Source organism: Corvus brachyrhynchos, unplaced genomic scaffold, assembly GCF_000691975.1.
Source record: "Corvus brachyrhynchos isolate BGI_N302 unplaced genomic scaffold, ASM69197v1 scaffold292, whole genome shotgun sequence".
Taxonomy (NCBI): domain Eukaryota; kingdom Metazoa; phylum Chordata; class Aves; order Passeriformes; family Corvidae; genus Corvus; species Corvus brachyrhynchos.
The window spans coordinates 8736-28131 of NW_008236775.1; the positions used below are offsets into that span (position 1 = coordinate 8736).

The window sequence follows — 19396 nt, forward strand, 5'->3', positions numbered from 1 at the left end:
AACTCCACAAGAGCCAGAGCTGCCCTGCCCCTCTGCTCTTGGGGAATCCAGCCCTTTGCAGCCGGAGTTTCTCTTCCTTGGTGGAGCTGGGGAAGCCCTAAGCCAAGGCAGCTCTGCCCTGTCCAGCCCTCCCCAGTGCCAGGAGCATCTCCCTGCCTGCGTGGGCAGTTGGCATTGGCACAGCTGCCCTGCTGCTGGTGGCACAGGGCTGCAAAGGGGCAGGGACAGCTGGGAAGCTGCATGGAATGGCTCTGGACATGCTTTTATACTTTTTATTTTTTCATTTTCCACAAAATATTTCTATTCTCTACAACTTGTATCAATCCTTTCATCTATTACTTTGGGCTTTTCAATTTCGCCAGTTCCCATTTCGCCTCAGAGATAAGAAAATAAGGAGATAGGGAGTGAATGCTCCAAACCAGAATTAATTTCTCTTTTATGAAAACTTCAGAAAAAGTATTGTAATTTTCATCAAACCATTGATTCTGCTTTCCTGGGTTTCTTTTCAAAACTTAAAACTTTCCTGAAAGAATTCTTGGGCTTTTTTTTTCTCAGATTTTGGTGTATTTCTGTGATGATCATGGCCTAAAGGTGTATGAACAGAAGAGACAAATGTCTGAATATTTGCAACTTTCAGTTCTTCAGCACAGTTACTCCCAGTCCTCTGTCCTTCACACCAGTACATTTTCTGATTGATGTCAGCCAGATGCTCACTCAAGTTTGGTTTCCACAGAACATTTCAGAGTCACGGCTCCCCCGACTGGAGTTGGAATTGTCGGGCAGGGAAACAATCATCCTCTTGCACCATCTCTTCCACAAAGCCACTGGACAACCCCCAAGTGCACTGGATAAAAATCACAGATGGGCACACAGAGGACATCTACACATACGGGCATTTTGGGGGTGAACCAATGCAGAAATACCGTGGGAGAACATCAGTGCCAGGAGATGGATTTGCCACTGGGAACGTGTCCCTGACATTAAAGAATGTCCTACCAGCAGATGAAGGAAGATACATTTGCAGCGTGGAATCCAGTGTCTGGTTTGCTGAAAATGACACCAAGCTCAGCGTTGCAGGTTGGATACTTTCTGGGCTGGGTGAGGAAGGGGGAAAGTTCTTACAGAGGGAAAAGAGCTCTCTGAAAGGTCACTGTCCCCCAGCTGATGCCGCCTCATATGACCCAACACATCACCTCCCCACTCCCAGCAGCCCGTGGGCCACATGGCAGCTGCTTTTTGATCCCTGTCACACTTTATTTGTAAATCACTGAGAGGTCTGTAAAGAGCCAAGAAAATTCAACCCATGTGCCACCACCCGGGAGGGAACCCAGGAATTGCTAATCTTACCAGCCCCAGGAAGGTCATGGCAGCCCTCACAGTTTTAGGCAAGGAAGGAACCCTAAACCTGAATGTTCCAGGAGACACAGAGCCTGGACTGCACTGGGTTCAAAGGCAGTTGCACCGTCTGGTGGCAAACCAATCCTACGTTTTAGCTCTTTTTCAGCCAAAGGAGATTTGGCACTTACGGCAGGTGAGTGTGGGATGACAGAAAGACCATTGGAAAGGATGTGTGAAGGACTGACAGAAACTGGCAGGAAACTCTGGGTTAAGCAAGAGCTGTGAATCCAAGGAAGGGCTGCTTTCATGCCAACTTCTCCCACTAACAAACTCTCTTGCCTTTAAGGTACTGGGGAAGTGTTCATTGACGTTCTGGGCTACCAGGAGAAAGGGCTCGAGCTTGGCTGCAGATCACAGGGATGGTTCCCCAAACCTACTGTCCAGTGGGTTAATGAGGATGGACAGGGCCTTTCAGCAGACACTGAAATACACCAGGACAGCAGGAGTCTCTTCAGTGTATGGAGTCGAGTCACAGTTACAGGAGAGCAAGTGGGAAAAGTCACCTGTCAAATCCTGAACCCTCTGCTGCAGGTGGAGAAGAAAACTACTTTGAGTCTCTCAGGTGAGTCCCATCATCCTGAGAAGTCTTTGCTGGAGGCTCATGGTCTCAGGAGCCCTGTGAGGCCATGGCAGCCCTTGTAGTTTTAGGCACAGAAAGAGCTCTAAACCTGAATGTCCCAGGAGACCCAGAGCCTGGACTGCAGTAGGTTCGAAGGCAGTTGCACTGTGTGGTGAAATGCAGCAGGCAGGAACAGCTTGGTTAAGCTGCAAAAGAGCCTGGGGGGAGTTCCTGTGCCAAGAGATGCTCTGGATGTTCCATGCCCTGCCTGAGCCCTGTTCTGACCCGCGTGGGGCTGGCGAGCTGCAATAATCCCTGCTGGGGAGGTGTGAGCCCACCTGAGAGACGCCTGAGTGCTCAGCATCCCTGGCTATGGGACTGATGGGAATGGGGGCCCTACCTATTGGGATTTCTCTGCTGGGCTAAGGAGATGTTCCAGGCTGCCAGTTCCCCCCAGCTGGACAGTGGGCACCATTTGTGTGCAGGTATTGATAATGTCAAGTGGAGCTGGTCAGCCTGGATTCACTGATCAAAAACAGCACAGAATGCCAGAATTATGGAATCATAGAATGATTTGGGTTTGATGCGGCCTTAAAGATCGCCTCATTCCAAGCATCCCTGCATGGACACAGATGCCACTCACTAGACCACATTTTTCAAAGTCCTGTCCAACATGGCCTTGAAAACTTCCGGGCTTCTACAGATTCATGCTAAAAGAGGAATATAAACCACACACCTTCTCCCTGCCTGCTATGAAATAGTGGGGAGCTAAGAGGCAAATTGTCGTGTTTTAAGAGCTAGGTGTCTTCCAAGGAAGACAGGAACCTTCCTGGAATGGAAGAGATGACCCCTCTCCCTCCAACTTATTACAGCTTTGAAATTATGGGGTTTTGGGCAAATATATGTGAAAATGAATAACAGTTCTTTACTAGAATGTATCTATCTATCTATCTATTTATATAGAGAAAAACAAACAATAACAACAGAAACAACAACAACAAAAAAAACCAAAACAGAAAACCCAATAACAGCCTTTTTCCTACCAATCAAGCGCTTTTCCTTTTTGGCGTAGTTATGACCACACCTGGCAGGAGGCACTGTTGGCCCATATTGAGGCAGAGGGGGTGCAGTGACACCCCCATGGATGCAGGGGGCACTCCAATGCAAGCCCTGAGCCTCCCCAGGGGTTAATGGTGGCCCTGGGAAGAGAGAGAAGGTGGAGCGTAAAGGGGGTTGCTGGGTTTCCCTGTGTCCTCACGTGTCCAGTGAAATATCCTGGTGATGGCAGCTCTGGTGAGGTTCCAGTCCATCAGCAGCGGGGAAGGTGCTCTCTCTCTCTCTCGGGAGAGAGAAGGTGTGGGTCTCCCCTGGCAAGAGACTCTCTCTCTCTCTTTCAGGAGAGAGAAGGTGTGGGTCTCCCCTGGCAAGAGTGGGTGCTGCAGAGAAAGTCCCAGTCACCAGACAATTCACTGTAAGCAGAGGCCTTACCAATAGGCAGTCAGGAGAAACTTCACAGCAGCGCCAAACCCCTCTGGCAGCAGAAGTGGAGCACCAAAAACCACCACCTTCTCCCCTCCAAGCTGGGCCAAGACTGACCCACCCCAAGCTAAGAAACTGCTGAAACCACACCACTTTCCCCTTCCCCCGCGGAACCATTTCAATGGAATTCCAAGACGCCCAGATATCTTTTATCTCTTAAATACTATCCATTCACCATCTCCTGTGGAACAAATGGGAAGAAAATTCCCTAAGAAAAAGCATAACCCACAACATTATCCACCACAAATTTATTTCCCATACCAGTGTTACATCAAACTTAGACTTTTAAACTGTATACACATACATGCATTACCCTAATTCTATACATATGTACATCTAGATCTAGATACAGGTACAGTATGACAGACAGTTCACCCCAAAATAAGGTCCCCTTGAGGGTTACATCTTGTCTCTCCATCCTTCTGCATCACCCACCATGTGCAACCTGGCCCCTGAGTAAAGACAACCCCATGGATGAGTTTGTCTTTGCTTGAGGCAGAATTAATCCAAACAGTCTTTCCTAACATACTTCTCATATGCCCCACCAGAACTTTGTCTGTTGTACGCAGGGGTTCATATTGGGCAGGGCCTGCTCGGTTAGTGGAATCTCTGGTGTTAACCACCTATGTAGCTTTTGCTAAATGCAGATCCCACTGCTTGAATGTCCCACCACCCATTGCCTTCAATGTTGTAAGAGTCCATTGCACAACTCAGCTTTCCCAGCTGCTGGTGCATGGTAAGGGATGTGGTACACCCACTCAATGCCATGTTCCCTAGCCAAGGTGTTTATGAGGCTGTTCTTAAAATGAGTCCCATTGTCAGACTCAATTCTCTCGAGGGTGCCATGCCTCCAAAGGACTTGCTTTTCCAGGCCCAGGATGGTGTTCCGGGCAGTAGCGTGAGGCACAGAGTAGGTCTCCAGCCATCCAGTGGTGGCTTCTACCATTGTGAGCACATAGCGCTTGCCTTGGCAGGTTTGAGGCAGTGTGATGTAATCAATCTCTCTCCACCCCCCCCCCCCCCCATCCCACAGAGGCTCCAGCCGCTTGGCCTGCTTGATCGCAGCACATGTCTCACAGTCATGGATAACCTGGGAGATACTGTCCATGGTTAGATCCACCCCTCGGTCTCGTGCCCACTTATAGGTGGCATCTCTGCCCTGATGTCCTGAGGCATTGTGGGCCCATCAAGCCAGAAATAACTCTCCCTTGTGTTTCCAATCCAAATCCATCTGTGACACCTCTATTTTTGCAACCTGTTCCACCTGTTCGTTGTTGCGGTGCTCCTCATTAGCCCAACTCTTGGGTACATGGGCATACATGATTGACTTTCACAGGAAGCTCCTCTACCTGAGTGGCAATGTCTTCCCATGCTTCAGCAGCTCAGACTGGTCTTCCTCTATGCTGCCATCTGGCCTTTTTTACACCTTTCCAGCCACCCCCACACAGCATTGGCTACCATCCATGAATCAGTGTAAAGGCAGAGCTTTGGCCACTTCTCTCTTTCAGCAATGTCCCAGCCAGCTGGATTGCTTTGAGTTCAGCAAGTTGGCTCAATTCACCTTCTCCTTCAGTAGCTTCTGCAGCCTGTCGTGTGGGGCTCTGTATGGCTGCTTTCCACTTTCAGTTCATCCCTACGATGTGACAGGAACCACCAATGAAAAGAGTGTAGCATGTTTCGTCTTGTGGCAGTTGGTTGTATGGTGGAGCTTCCTCATCAAGAGTCACCTGTTCCTACTCCTCTTCATCCATCAGACCAAAATTTTCACCTTCAGGCCAATTTGTAATTATTTCCAAGATTCCCAGGCAATTCAAGTTTCCAATAAAGGTGAGCTGTGTGGTGAGGGTGATCCATTTCCTCCATGTGGTGTCAGTGGTGTGCTGGGTAGACGGAGCTTTTCCTTTGAACATCCACCCCAGCACCGGTAGTCAGGGTGCCAGGAAAAGTTTTGCCTCTGTGCCAATCACCTCTGAGGCAGCTTGAACTCCTTCATAGGCTGACAGGATTTCCTTCTCTGTTGAAGTGCGGTTGGCTTCCGACCCACTGTAGCTTCGTCTTCAGAATCCCAGTGGTCAGCCTTGAAGCTCACCGACCTATATGGGTTTGTTGAGACGGACATAACAGAACACACCTGTTGTAATCCAAAGTCCTAAAAGTTTTTATTTTCTCTACTGCTATCCTTATACCTCTTCACAATTGCAGTGCTTTATTGAGTTTGGCTGTTCAGCAAACAATGACAAGGCTGTCTAACAAACAATGACCATTCAAGCATTAAAACAATCAGCTATACAAGCAAAGGTATAGTTGCTACATATTATCTGCCAAGTTCTTCCTTGTACACTCTTAATGTCCCAAAACAAGAACATCCTCTCCTTGTGTCCAGAACATCTTCTCTCATTGATTATCTTCTTGCCTTTCTCTGTGGGCTTCACTGAAGCTGCAGAATTTCACTCTAAAATTCTCATGGGTAAATTCTGACCAATTTCAGGTCTGACTCTGTGAGGCCCCCAAACCAGCTGTCAGCCTCATCAGGTACCCCCTTTTTTTTTGTATTACAAAGGCAGTGTTTATTGACTTTTGCAGGGCCCTTTGCAAAAAAGACAATAAACATGGCACAATGAGCAGGATGCAAAAAATAACCAATAGGATCAGGCATCCAATTTTAAGTAGATTTTTGATCCATCCTGCAATTTGCCAATTGCCAAACAAACTATTAAGCCAATCAGATTCTGATTCTTCACGCAATTTTGACATGCTTGTTGGTAATTCTTTAATGTGGGCATGAATAGATTTTGAATGATCAGACAAATTTGTACAACACATTCCATCAAAATCCTCACATCCATGTCCATGTGCTAGTAACAAAAAATCAATGGCAGCTCTATTTTGCAGTGTAGCGTGCCTTACTGAACCGACATCTGTTAATAATCCGGCTAAAGCAAGGGAAGTGGCATTACTCTGCCAAGCTAGTCAACATCCTAACTTGTTTAACAGTCCCAATGCTTTAGCAGATACTATTTGTGGAGAAAAGAAGGAAACAGTCCATCGAGTAGCTGGTGGCCAAAATTTGGTGTTGTCATCACAATCAGGGGCAAACGCACGGGTGCTGCGTTTTCCCCTCTGTGGTTTATGCTATAAAATCATAGATGTGTCAGGTGTTAACACTGAGAGTCATCCTAAGCTGCAAGGACCTCCCTTGATGTGTGATGGAATTGTAGCCCATGCTCGGTCTCCACAAATAAAAAACACCCCTGGAGGCAAAGTCAGAGGAACGGTAGTAGAGTGTGAAATATGTGGTGAACTGGAATTGCACCGGGCACTTTCATTTCCAAAAATGGGTTGGTTAGGAGAAACATCCCATACTTTGGACTGATTGGATCCAGAGTAATTAAACTTAACACAAAGGTCCATTTTCACGGATCCTAAAAGCTCTATTTCTTGCAGCTCAAGAGTTGCAGGGGGAAGGTATGAAACCCATTGATCTCAAGCATCAGCGTGATTGCATTATTTAAAAGTTTGCTAACTGTCCCAAAAATGGGTTGGTTAGGAGAAACATCCCATACTTTGGACTGATTGGATCCAGAGTAATTAAACTTAACACAAAGGTCCATTTTCACGGATCCTAAAAGCTCTATTTCTTGCAGCTCAAGAGTTGCAGGGGGAAGGTATGAAACCCATTGATCTCAAGCATCAGCGTGATTGCATTATTTAAAAGTTTGCTAACTGTCTTAGGCTTTGGCCAGTCATCTATCGGCAAGCCAACAAGGCCGGTAGAAAAAGGATTGTCAGGAGTAGCAGTGGCTAAGCACAGAGTATCTTGCCCTGTCGCATTGGCCAGGGTAACTCACCCGTTGGTTCTTGGCTGACTGACAGGCCAAGTAGAAACAGCAGGCACTAAGCTCAGCAAAACTGACAAGGACCATATTGGCACTTGCATTTTTTTGTTACTCGTTGCCATTTGAACTCCAGTACATCCCAATGCAAGCCAATACCCCTTGATCACAGGGATATACAGTGCAATACAGTCCTCCTTGGTCACCGGTGCTCGATGATCTCTCTGGTCGGAGGTAGCTCAAGCTACGCCGCCAAGGTCATCGGCCTGTGTTGCTGTTACCCTCAGGATGTGGCTGAGCACGCAGTGGGATGTTCTGCTGCAAATCAGGATGAACACACCTTGCTGGCACCCACCGTGCTCCAGTATCTGTGGAAACACAAGCGTATCCACGCCCCCAAGTGACAAGGTCCCAGGGGCCTTCCCACTGGCTGGTAAGCAAATTCCTTACCCATACTTTAGCTCGAGGCAAATGTGTTTCACTAGTGGACTGCAAGGAATAAAAATGATTTAAAATGGAGGGGTGGTTTGAATGAGCCGGTATGGTCAAGTGATTTATGGTATATACAGCTTTCAAAAGTCTGGACTGTGGGGTTTCCCCTTGCATTCTCCCTTTTTGTTTTCCTGTAACAGTTTTAAGTGTGTGATGAGCATGTTCAACAACAGCCTAACCAGTGGGAGAATGAGGAATACCAAATTTGTGACAGATACCCCACAGACGTAAAAAATTCCTGACTTTCTGAGAGGCGTACGCTGGCCCATTGCCAGTTTTCACACAGGCAGGTGTGCCTAAAGCAGCAAAGGCTTGCTGCCAGTGCCCCAGTGACATCATTTTCTCCATGGGCCTTTTCTCCAGCATGAGCAGAAGCCCATGTAACAGAGGAAAAGGTGTCAATGGATACATGTACATATTTAAAACGACCAAATTCTGAAATGTGTGTAACATCAGTCTGCCAAAGCTGTAGGGCCAAAAGACCACGGGGATTTACTCCTAAGGGTAAAGGTCCATTAAAGTTATGGCAATCTGGGGAAGCACTAACAATAGCACGAGTTTCTGTAGGTGGTAGCGAAAACTGTTTACACAATGTGTGTGCATTTTGATGAAAAAAGGTATGAGATGTTTTAGCCTGGGCTAGTTTATCTGGCTGAGGAACTGCCCAAACAGGATTAGCTAATGCATCAGCATGAGCATTACCTTCTGCAAGAAATCCTGGTAGGTTTGTATGGCTTCTTATATGCAAAACATAAAAAGGGGTAAATGCATTGCAAAACAGCTGTCCATAAAGCCTTTAGCAAAAGAAACAAATCAGCATTATTCACTTCTTTCAAAAGGGAACAATCTTGTACAATTGTTGTACAATGTTGTAGAATATCTGCAACATAAGCTGAATCAACAATTAGGTTAAGAGGTTCATTAAAATGATGAAAGGCCATAGTAACTGCCTTTAATTCGACCAATTGTGTGGATCCAGTACCCTGACCTTGCAAAGTCTGCCAGCCGTCCTCATTTCTCCAGGTAACAATTGCTGTTCCTGATTTTCCTGACCCATCCGTAAATACTGTAGGCCCATTTACAGGAGTACAACTTAATTTAGGTTTTGCTAATAATGGGATGGTATTCAGTGATTGTAGTAATTTATGACTGGGAAAATGGTAATCAATTTGTCCTGTGTAAGCTCTGCAGTGTGCTCTGCAGTGCAGAACTATTGGCCAAGGACCATTCAAAATAATCTTGCTGAATAGGAATAGTAAATTTAGCAGGATTTTGGGCAGAAATTTGCAGGCATCAGTGTCGACAATAATTAACCGAGCAATCAATTCAAAAATTGTAGTGACAGTTTTTTTAGGTTTGCGAGGTAAAAACATCCATTCTAAAATATGCAATGGGTCAAGGGACCAATGATCAGACCATTGTGCAATAATACCTATTGGATGAAATTCTGGAATTACAACAAAGACAACAATATCAATGTCAGGGTCCACACGGTACACATGGTGATTGGAAATAGTTTGTTGTACTTTATCTAAGGCCTGTTGAGCTTCAGGGGTAATCTGTCTTGGTGAGTTTAAATCTGAATCTCCTGCTAATATATTAAACAAAGGAGAAAGTTGTACAGTGGTGAGTCCTAAATAGGGATGCAGCCAATTAATGGTTCCTAACAATTTCTGTGCATCATTTAGGGTGTGCACTGTAGTGTCAAATTGAACAGATTGAGGGCATATGGTACGTTCAAATATTTTTAATACCAAATATTTCCAGGGTCCTTCTGGATTTTTTCAGGTGCAATCTGTAATCAATATTTGTGAAGAGCCTTTAAAATCTCTGGCTGTATGTTTTGCAAATCCTGTTTGCAAGGAGATGCTATCAGTATGTCATCCATATAGTGATAGCAATAACTGTTAGGGAATTGTTCTCTGATAGGCGATAGAGCTCCAGCCACATACATTTGACAAATAGTTGGACTGCTTTTCATACATTGTTGTAAAACTTTCCATTGATATCATTTTACAGGTGCATCATTGTTAACAGCTGGTACTGAAAATGCAAATTTTGGTCTATCATCAGGATGTAAGGGAATTGTAAAGAAGCAATCTTTCAAATCAACAATGTTACAGGAATCATAGTAGGAGATGGCATGCCAGGTTGCAGTGCACCCATACTTCCCATGACTGCATTAATGCATCTCAGATCATGCACCAATCTCCATTTGCCTGATTTCTTTTGAATTACAAATACAGGAGTATTCCAAGGGCTGACAGACGGATCTATGTGCCCTTGCAATAACTGCTCATCAACTAAATTGTCCAGGGCTGCAAGTTTCTGTTGTGTTAAAGGCCACTGTGCTTGCCACACTGGTCGGTCAGTTAACCATTGTAGGAGTGTTACTGGGTGGCAACCGCCCTGCTGCACAATGACCCCTATTAAAAATTTGTGCCAATTGTAACTCCCCAGGTGGCCAAAATGTCACATCCCCATAGATTTAGAGGCGTAGCAGTCACATATGGGTGAACTGTAACAACCTGGTTGTCTGGATTTTTTATGAGCACAAAATGTGTACTTAAATAACTTTGTGTCATTCCCCCAAGACCCGCAATTGAACTTCCCACTGCAGTGACAGGCCATGAGTTTGGCCAGTCATGATGTGAAATCACTGTGACATCTGCTCCCATATCAATCAACCCTTTGATCTTAACAGTCTGTGGCTGTGCCCCCTTCAGTGTTAGCTCACAAACCAGTTGCGGTCTCTCCTTGGAGAGTTGTTGAGTCCAAAAAACCTGAGGCATGCCGGTAGAACCGAAGCCTTAGTCTCCTCTCTCTTTAAGTGGGATGGGAACAAAAGATTTGAAAGGTACAAGCTGAGCAATACGAGCATGAGCAGGTATGACTGCAGGAGAGTGGGTGTAGAAACCATTGCACATATTTGTCCTGTAAAGTCTGCATCAATTACTCCTGGACGCACAAAAATCCCTTGCAAAGTACCACTGGATCTTCCTATTAGCAAAGCACTTAAGTTTTGCCCTATAGGTCCATGTGCATCCAAAGGCACTTTATGAACTGCAGGAGAGTCTATGATCACTGTGTTGTCGGTGCAAACATCCATCCGTGCTGAACCTTTTGCTCCCCAGGCAAGTCGGTCACACAAACCTGTGCTGGGTACAGCAGTTCTTGGGGAAGTATTTCTGCACTCGCCATCCCCTCGAGTTCCTCTGATTCTTAAGAGGCTGCCCATTGTCATGGAAATTAGATTTACATTGTTTCGCATAATGTCCTAGTTACACAAAGTTGCTCCCGGGGCTGCTTTGTTGTTAATTGCTCCAGAGGACAGAGTTCTGTGAGGGCACTGAGATTCAAGGTGGCCCAGCTGTCCACAGGTATAACAGTGATGTGTCACTTTAATAGCTGCTGCGACAACCGTACTAACAGACTCAGTTAGCATAGCCATTTGATGTGGTGCAGTCCTTATTTTTGCAGATGTATTAATCATATCATTCAATGAGGAGTTTTTCATAGGCAGCAAATCAATAGCTTTTCTGCATTCCTCATTTGCATTGTCTCGTGCCATTTGCAAAATTAAAGTTTCTTTTACATTTACAATTACAATCTTTTTTCTATCGCATCCTGAAGGGGGTCCATAAAAGGGGGGTCCAAAAAGGCCATAAAAGTCTCATTAGGGCTCTGTTTAAGAGTTGTGTAGCTTTTCCCAGGAGCTGACATATTCGCCACCTTAAACAGAGCCTGCAAAGCATGGCTCTGGGACTGCTCTAAGACCAAAGGGTGCTGGTGAGCCTAGAGCTGAGGTTTCTCCACAGGGGTGCAGTCCCATTAATTGGGGTAAACCTGCACCGAACCAAGGATCAACTATAGGCAATCACATATTATTTAAGGCAGTTTCCTCACAAGAAGCCCTCCACTCTTTCTTAAACACTGCATACTGAACCAGCAGAGCAATTTAGCAATCTGCTTTAAATCAAAAGGAATTAATTCTTCACTTGTTATAAATTTCAGTATTTTTGTCACAGCAGGGGACCCCAAACTGTAATTAGTAGCAAGCTGGCGTAGCTCAGATGGTACCTGCCAGTTAAATGGAACATGCTGATCAGGCACCTGGCCTCTGCCTCTAACAACCGGGAAAGCAGAGACTACAGGGTCTTGTGGCTCTTTTGAATCTGGTAATTGCCAAATAACTTCGAGTTGTTCTGTGGCTTCATAATCTTTATCAGATAAAGCTGCCAGCCTAATCTCTCTCCAAAAAGCTGCAGGATCTTGCATTCTCCGAGTTACAGATACAGGTTGCAAAGTTAAAGTATCTTTATAAAGGAGGCTATCATTTTGAATCCCTGGCACAGATTGTTTCATGCCTTGTACAAAAGGATTAGTAGTAGCAGACAGCAGGGGTGCAGCAGCAGGCAGTGGGGGTGCTGAGGGTGCAATTTCATTCCCACCCATTCCATCACTGTCACTCCACTCGGCAGGTGGTAAAGGTGGATCAAAGAGATTTGTGGGGACAGGAGGGGGAGAAGTGGAGCAAGAAGGAGGATCTGAAAAGGGAAGAGGCAAAGCCCTCCGTGGCTTGGGTATTGGAAACTATACAGGTTTTTCCATGCCAGCCTGTGCCTCGCCAACCCCTCCCGCTGCAACGTTAGCAGTCCTGCCAGCATTATCTGTCTCTGTTCTGTCTACTGTGCCAGCTGCTGCAGCATCTTGTTCTTTTTTCAGTCTAAAACTAACCTCCATGTCATCATGAATTCTTTAACGGTATCATTTCCACGGGAAGCAAGGTCAAAAATATGCCATCCTACTGCTGCCCATGTCCATATGCTAAAAGTGTTGACACATGTAGTCTCAATTCAATGATTTTTTGCACCACAGTAACAGTCTTTGCAATATCATCCTATCATAATTTATGCCACGTCATTTTAACATCGACATCCATATATTAACTATTGATTTTTCCTCTTGGGATGTATTTGCTCCCATTCTGTTCCCAACGGGCTCACCTTTAAAAGGTTGCAGTCGATCTGGATCTTGGTAGCTCTCCCCGCTACTCTTCTCCCATTGGTGTCTGTCTCCCCTGCTCTCCAGGCAGGCTCTTTGGATCACGTAATGGGGTCACCAGATGTCGCTTTGTCAAGGTGGACGTAACAGCACACATTTGTTGTAATCCAAAGTCATAAAAGTTTTTATTTTCTCTACTGCTATTGTTATACCTCTTCACAATTGCAGTGGTTTATTGTTGGAGAATGGTTAGAGGATCAGGGACATGGATCATTGATAAAGGGTACAAATCAATAACAGAACTGTACAAGCAAAGGCCTGCACAAGAAAAAGCCTACATGAGAAAATGCCTGCGTGAGAAACAGGCCTGAGAACCAAAAGGGAGTTTTAAGGAGGTACAGTGCTGTGCTGATAAGATATACTGACCATGAGAAGGGAGGAAGATCTTTGAGCTCTCAAGTCAAGACATAAATAATAGAAGCTTGCCAAATGTAGTCTTTTATCTAACCCAATTATGTAGAAGTAAGAGTGCGCTTTCGTAAGTTTGAACCAATTAAGAACTGATAAGCATGTATACTCAATACTATATAAGTGCCTCTGTATTGTTAATAAATGAAGCTTGCTTTATCAATCACATTGATTGTCTGCATATCTTCCCCCGCCGAAGTCAGCAGCTTATTAAGATTGGCTGCTTAGCAAACAATGACAAGGCTTTCTAACAAGCAATGACCATTCAAGCATTAAAACAATCAGCTATACAAGCGAAGATATTGTTGTTACATATAATCCACAGGTTCTTCCTTGTACACACTTACCATCCCAGAACAAGAACATCCTCTCCTTGTGTCCAGAAGATCTTCTCTCATTGATTATCTTCTTGGCTTTCTCTGTGGGTTTCAGTGAAGCTGCAGAATTTCACTGCAAAATTCTCATGGGTAAATTCTGACCAATTTCAGATCTGACTCTGTGAGACTCCCAGGCCACCTGTCAGCCTCATCAGGCCACCTTCTGCCAGAGGTTCCAGGAAAGACCATTGCTCCTGGCTGCAGAATAGAGCATGTTCTTTACTACTGGTCCTGTCCTGACTGAGCCAAGGGCTACCATGTGAGCAATCTCCTGCTTGATCTGGGCAAAGGCTTGTTGCTATTCAGGGCCTCAGTGGAAATTGCTCTTCTTGCCGGTAACCAGGTAGAGAGGCCTCACAATCTGGTTGTACTTGGGAATGTGCATTCTCCAGAAACCTATGGCACCTAGGAAAGCTTGTGTTTCCTTCTTGTTGGTTGGTGGAGACATTGCTGTGATCTTGTTGATGACCTCGGTGGTATCTGGTGCTGCCCATCTTGCCACTTTACTCCCAGGAATTGGATCTCTTGAGCAGGTCCCTTGACTTTGCTCTTCTTGATGGCAAAACCAGCTTCCGGGAGAATCTGGATGACTTTTTTCTCTTTTCTCAAATACTTTTGTTGCCATATTCCTCCACACAATGATGTCATTTATGTACTGCAGATGTTCTGGAGCTTCACTCTTTTCCAGTGCAGTCTGGATCAGTCCATGGCAGATGGTGAGACTGTGCTTCCACCCCTGGGGCAGTCGGTTCCAGGTGTACTGCACGCCCCTCCAGGTGAAGGCAAACTGAGGCCTGCACTCTGCTGCCAGAGGAATGGAGAAAAATGCATTGGCAATGTCAATAGTGGCATACCACTTCACTGCTTTGGACTCAAGCTCATACTGGAGCTCCAACATGTCCGGCACAGCAGCGCTCAGTGGTGGAGTCACTTCATTCAGGGCACGATAGTCCACAGTCAATCTCCATTCCCTTTCAGGCTTGTGCACAGGCCAAATGGGGCTGTTGAAGGGTGAGTGGGTCTTGCTGACCACCCCTTGGCTCTCCAGCTCACGGATCATCTTGTGGATGGGAATCACAGCATCTTGATTAGTCCGATACTGCCGGTGGTGCACTGTCAAGGTGACAATTGGTACTCGATTTTCTTCTACCCTCAGGAGTCCTACTGCAGAGGGATTTTCTGACAGTCCAGGCAAGGTGTTCAGTTGCCTAATGCCCTCTGTCTTCACAGCAGCTATCCCGAACGCCCACTTGAGACCCTTTGGGTCTTTGAAATACCTGCTCCTGAGGAAATCTATGCCCAGAATACACGGGGCCTCTGGACCAGTCACGGTTGGATGTTTCTTCCACTCCTCCCCAGTCAAGCTCAACTCAGCTTCCAACAGGGTCAACTTCTGCAATCCCCTTGTCACCCCAGCAACAGAAACAGATTCTGGATCCACAGGTCTCGATGGGATTAAAGTGCACTGTGCACCAGTATCGACCAAAGCCTCATATTTCTCTGGTTCTGATGTGCCAGGCCATCAGATCTACACAGTCCAAAAGACCTGACTTTCCCATGTCTCTACCTGGCTAGAGGCTGGACCCCTCTAGTCTCAGCTACCATTCACTCCCCGGGATCAGACATATCATCCTCGCTTCTTTTATACCTGGTAGGTCAGTCACTGGAAGCTGAGGCTACATTCACTTTGGCAAAACTCCTTCTGTTGGTGTTTTCCTCCTTGAGTAGATACACCTGTGCTGCCAGAACAGAAGATGGCTTTCTATCCCACCTACTTATATCTTCCCCATGCTCACGCAGGAAGAATCATAGGTCAGCTTATGGGCTGTACCTCCTCTCCTTGGCTGGGGGACATTGGGCTCTGATGTTGGGGCCTCTGGTGCGCACTGGTGCCACATGGGAACTGCTCTCCCTCATCTCCTTCCTCATCTCCTCTCTCATCTCTCATCTCCTCCCTCATCTCCCCTTTGAGACTCTTAACCACAGCAGAGAAGTGAGCCTGCATCAGGCCATGGACTATGCTCTCAAAATTCCTGAATTTTCTGGCTACAGAACCCACTGTCTCATGGTTGTCTTTGACATTCATTGTTGCCATGAAGCTGGAGTATTGGGATGACCTTAGATGTGCCAGGTTCCACAATATTTGTGCTGTGCACCTGACCTTGTCAGGGTTGTTATCATGTTGTCTGTCCCTTCCAAATAGTATCTCTAATACTGCCATTTTTCTCATGCGTTGGATCCCTTCGTTAGTGGTTTTCCAGAGCATTCTATGATGGTGCTCCTGCAATCTGTCTCTGTGAACAAACCTCTCTTACACTTATTAAAAGCTGCTCCCAGAGAGGAAGAGGCCCTGGTTCCCTCATGAACACCCAATCAATACCCACATCCTGGGTCAAGGATCCCAAATACTTTGCTTCACCACTATCCAGTTGCACCCATAAGGTCCCAAACACAAGTCAACCAAGTCAAAAAAGCCTCATGCCCCCACCAGACAATGTCTTTTCGCAGATTGCGGAGACTGTCATGTGACAGGGACTCAGTGATCATTTCGGGCTCCAGCTCCTCCCCTGGTTGTGAGGGCCCTGGTACCTCATCATCATTAGCTGGGCATACTGATTTGGTTTTATACTTCTTCTTCTGCACAGGGGTGACTGCTGCTGGCTGTGGCTGCCCTTGTGGTTCAGCTGGAACCTGGATGGTTGTAACATCTGTGGGTTCCACTGCTGCATCATCAGACTTTGCCTCTTTGAGGCAGCAAGAGAGTTTCCTGCCAGCTGGGGAAGAGTATTCCCTCAGCACTCAGCCTCCAATCGGTGTGGTTCATTTCTAAGGTGGGCTGTTGAGCAGTGGTGGGCTGTTGGGCAGTGTCAGGCTGTTGTTGAGCAGTGTCCCTTGCCCCTGTGGCATGCTACTGGACATCATCCTGTTTGGAAAATAACAGTATGAAAAGCCAGTTTCCATAAAGGAGACAGAAGAGTCCTGCAACTTTATTTGGATAAAGGGAGGGAATCCACCAGGGCACATGCCCACAGGGTTTTCCCTCTCCAGGTTTTGAAGGGCACAGCCTCCTTTTATCCTAAAACTCCCAGCAGCATGTTGCCCTCTTCCTTTCCTCATTGGCTGAGGTACCAGGAAGGTACAGCCCTCCTGAACCGCCTACCACATATTGTCCCTTGAACCTGTCATTTTAGCCAAAAGTTCAGGAGTTCAGGCTTGTGCAGACCCACTTGTCTGTTTCAGGAGCCAAAATCTGTCTGGGCTCTGCAACAAACCTGCTGCCCAAAGTTAGTAGAGACATTAAGACCAATTTCAAAGACGTTAACACCCATACCTTCACCCATCAAATTGTTTGTAAAGACATTAACACACATCTTTTCTCTCAATCCCTACCCCAGTCTCTGGGGTAGATGTCGGGGTGGTTACCCAAGGCAAACTCACCTTGTCGCTAAACGCTAAAGAGAATATAACAACTAAGTATATCAGCAACACCAGCCATTGTACAATATGGTTAGCACCTAGAGAAAATTTGAACCCTTCAAAAGCTGTTGGGGTAGGCCCAAAGAAGTGGGTGAATGACTGGGAGAAAACTTCCCCGTGTTCCTTCCTCACAATGGGTACCATCATTAAGGAAATCCCAAAGACATCAAAGACAGAAACCCATCCCAAACTGTAGCTCTTTCTCAGCCAAAGGGAATCTGGCATTTATGGCAGATGGAGTGTGGGATGACAGAAAGACCATTGGAAAGGTTGTGTGAAGGACTGACAGAAACTGGCAGAAAACTCTGGGTTAAGCAAGAGCTGTAAATCCAAGGAAGAGCTGCTTTCATGCCAACTTCTCCCACTAACAAACTCTCTTGCCTTTAAGGTACTGGGGAAGTGTTCATTGAAATTCAGGGCCCCCAAATGCAAGGACTCGAGCTTGGCTGCAGATCACAGGGATGGCTCCCCAAACCTACTGTCCAGTGGGTTAATGAGGATGGACAGGGGCTCTCTGTGGACACGGAAATACACCAGGACAGCAGGAAACTCTTCAGTGTGCAGAGTCGAGTCACAGTTACAGGAGAGGAAATGGGAAAAGTCACCTGTCAAATCCTGAACCCCCTGGTGCAAGTGGAGAAGAAAACTTCTTTGAGTCTCTCAGGTGAGTCCCATCATCCCGAGAAGTCTTTGCTGGAGGCTCATGGTCTCAGGAGCCCTGTGAGGCCCTTCCCAGTGCCAGGGAAAGTGACAGCTCTCCAGTCCAGCCAGACCCATCCCAGAGCATCATGGTGCACTGCAGGCAGGACAGGCTGCAGTGAGAAATGAGCAGGGTCCCTCTTGCCCCACAGGCTGTGCACATCCCGAGGGAAGGTAGGCTCTGCCCACCCATGGAGGACTGGGACTATTTCTGCATTCATCTCCACAGAAGGTGTTTGGGTGGGTACTCAAATTTGGGGAAAATTTTGAATATTGCCAGATGATGCTCAGATATTTTCTTTTCAAAGGTGATGTTTTTCCACGTGTGTCTCCAGGGCTCCCTGCCTTCTGGACTGTATTCACTTTATTCCTTCTCACATTGGCTGCTGCTGCTGTTCTGGTGTATCGAGGTAAGGGCTCTTGGTTCTCAGGACCTCAGAACCCTGGAGGTTTTCAGAAGTGAGGCTGTGGGAGGTCAATCTCTGTGAAAAAGTTCTCTGAAGAACCTACTCTGGCAGAGGCTGTTCCTTGTGCTTGGTAGAAAGGTGGCTCTGAACAGATGGCTCAGGTGAAGTGGCTGAGGGTTTTACACATCACTTCTGGATTTTTATTTCCCCCATTGACCACAAAGGAGCATTTCTCAGCCTTTTTTTTTGGACTGGTCTGATAAGTAGAATGAAATATCAAACAGAGTCTCCCTCTGGACCACAGAAGTACTACACCTTCCTCACCCTAAGCTCTCCTGCAAGAAGCTTTCCATGTACTCATCGGTCACCCAGAGGCAAAAGGGAGGTGCCTCCATGTGCAGGTGAGAGCTTGGGTGGATCATGGTGTTTACAGGCAAGAGGAGGAAGGAGGATGGGATTGGGGAACTTTTCCTGGAATGAATTCGAAGGGTGCCAGTGGTGCCTCCCACCTTGGCAAGGGCCTCTCCAGAGATCTTTGTCTCTGCAGCCAGGGCTGGAGACAGGTCCTGTTTCCTCAGTCCAGTGCCAGCTGTTCCAGCTCTGTGGTGTCTGAGGGCACAGCCATGCTCAGCCCTTTCTGGGGGCATTTGCGGACTTGGTTTTCCTTCCTGGCTGGCAGCTGGAGCAGGGCCCAGCCAAGCCTGGAGAACCTGTGGCAGAGTGTCATGGCCAAGGGCCCAAACCAGCCCCAGGAAACCATTGCTCATGGCAAGGCAGGACTGACACTACCCTAACAGCTCTCCTGACCTCACACCACTCACAGCTTCTGAGATCTGTGCATGGAGCTTCATCTGGATCTGGAGTCCCCAAGGGCTGACAAATGCCCAGGGAAGGACCAGCATGGGCACACAAGGGAAGGAAGAAGTGCAGCTGATGAAGCCATGGCAGATGGGGCTGTGGCAGACACCTGGGGGCACGTGTGGACACGTGGGCACAGAGCCCACCTGACCAGGCCGTGTTAGTGACCTTGGCAGAGGCTCCTGGTGCCATTTGGACTGTTCTTATACCTGGTTCACACTGGAGTATCTCTCACCTGGCTGGGGGGTCCCTCTCTGCAGCACCACTGGGAGAACCAAACCAGAG

The 19396-nt window shown here is 46.8% G+C and overlaps 1 protein-coding gene and 1 long non-coding RNA gene across 10 annotated transcripts in view; both read left to right on the top strand.

Moving 5' to 3' along the window:
• Positions 1 to 19396, top strand: part of LOC103611226 (butyrophilin subfamily 3 member A2-like) — a 37424-nt gene that overhangs the window by 3761 nt on the left and 14267 nt on the right. For 4 of the 9 annotated variants that reach the window (XR_001859856.1, XM_017727812.1, XM_017727815.1 and 1 more), the window contains exons 3-7: positions 734 to 1077; positions 1685 to 1960; positions 16316 to 16483; positions 17536 to 17811; positions 18155 to 18256. Coding sequence is in view for 8 of the 9 variants with exons in the window: in XM_017727812.1 (XP_017583301.1) it covers positions 734 to 1077; positions 1685 to 1960; positions 16316 to 16483; positions 17536 to 17811; positions 18155 to 18256 (1166 nt within the window). In the remaining variant the exon portion in view is untranslated. Of the gene's footprint in view, positions 1 to 555; positions 1078 to 1684; positions 1961 to 16315; positions 16484 to 17535; positions 17812 to 18154; positions 18257 to 19396 lie in introns of all 9 variants that reach the window. The other 5 variants (XM_017727814.1, XM_017727813.1, XM_017727816.1 and 2 more) reach the window with 5 other exon arrangements.
• LOC108445102 lies at positions 7625 to 13459 on the top strand. Its single transcript, XR_001859858.1, has 2 exons — positions 7625 to 7762; positions 9841 to 13459. It is a non-coding gene; the product is annotated as an uncharacterized LOC108445102 (long non-coding RNA).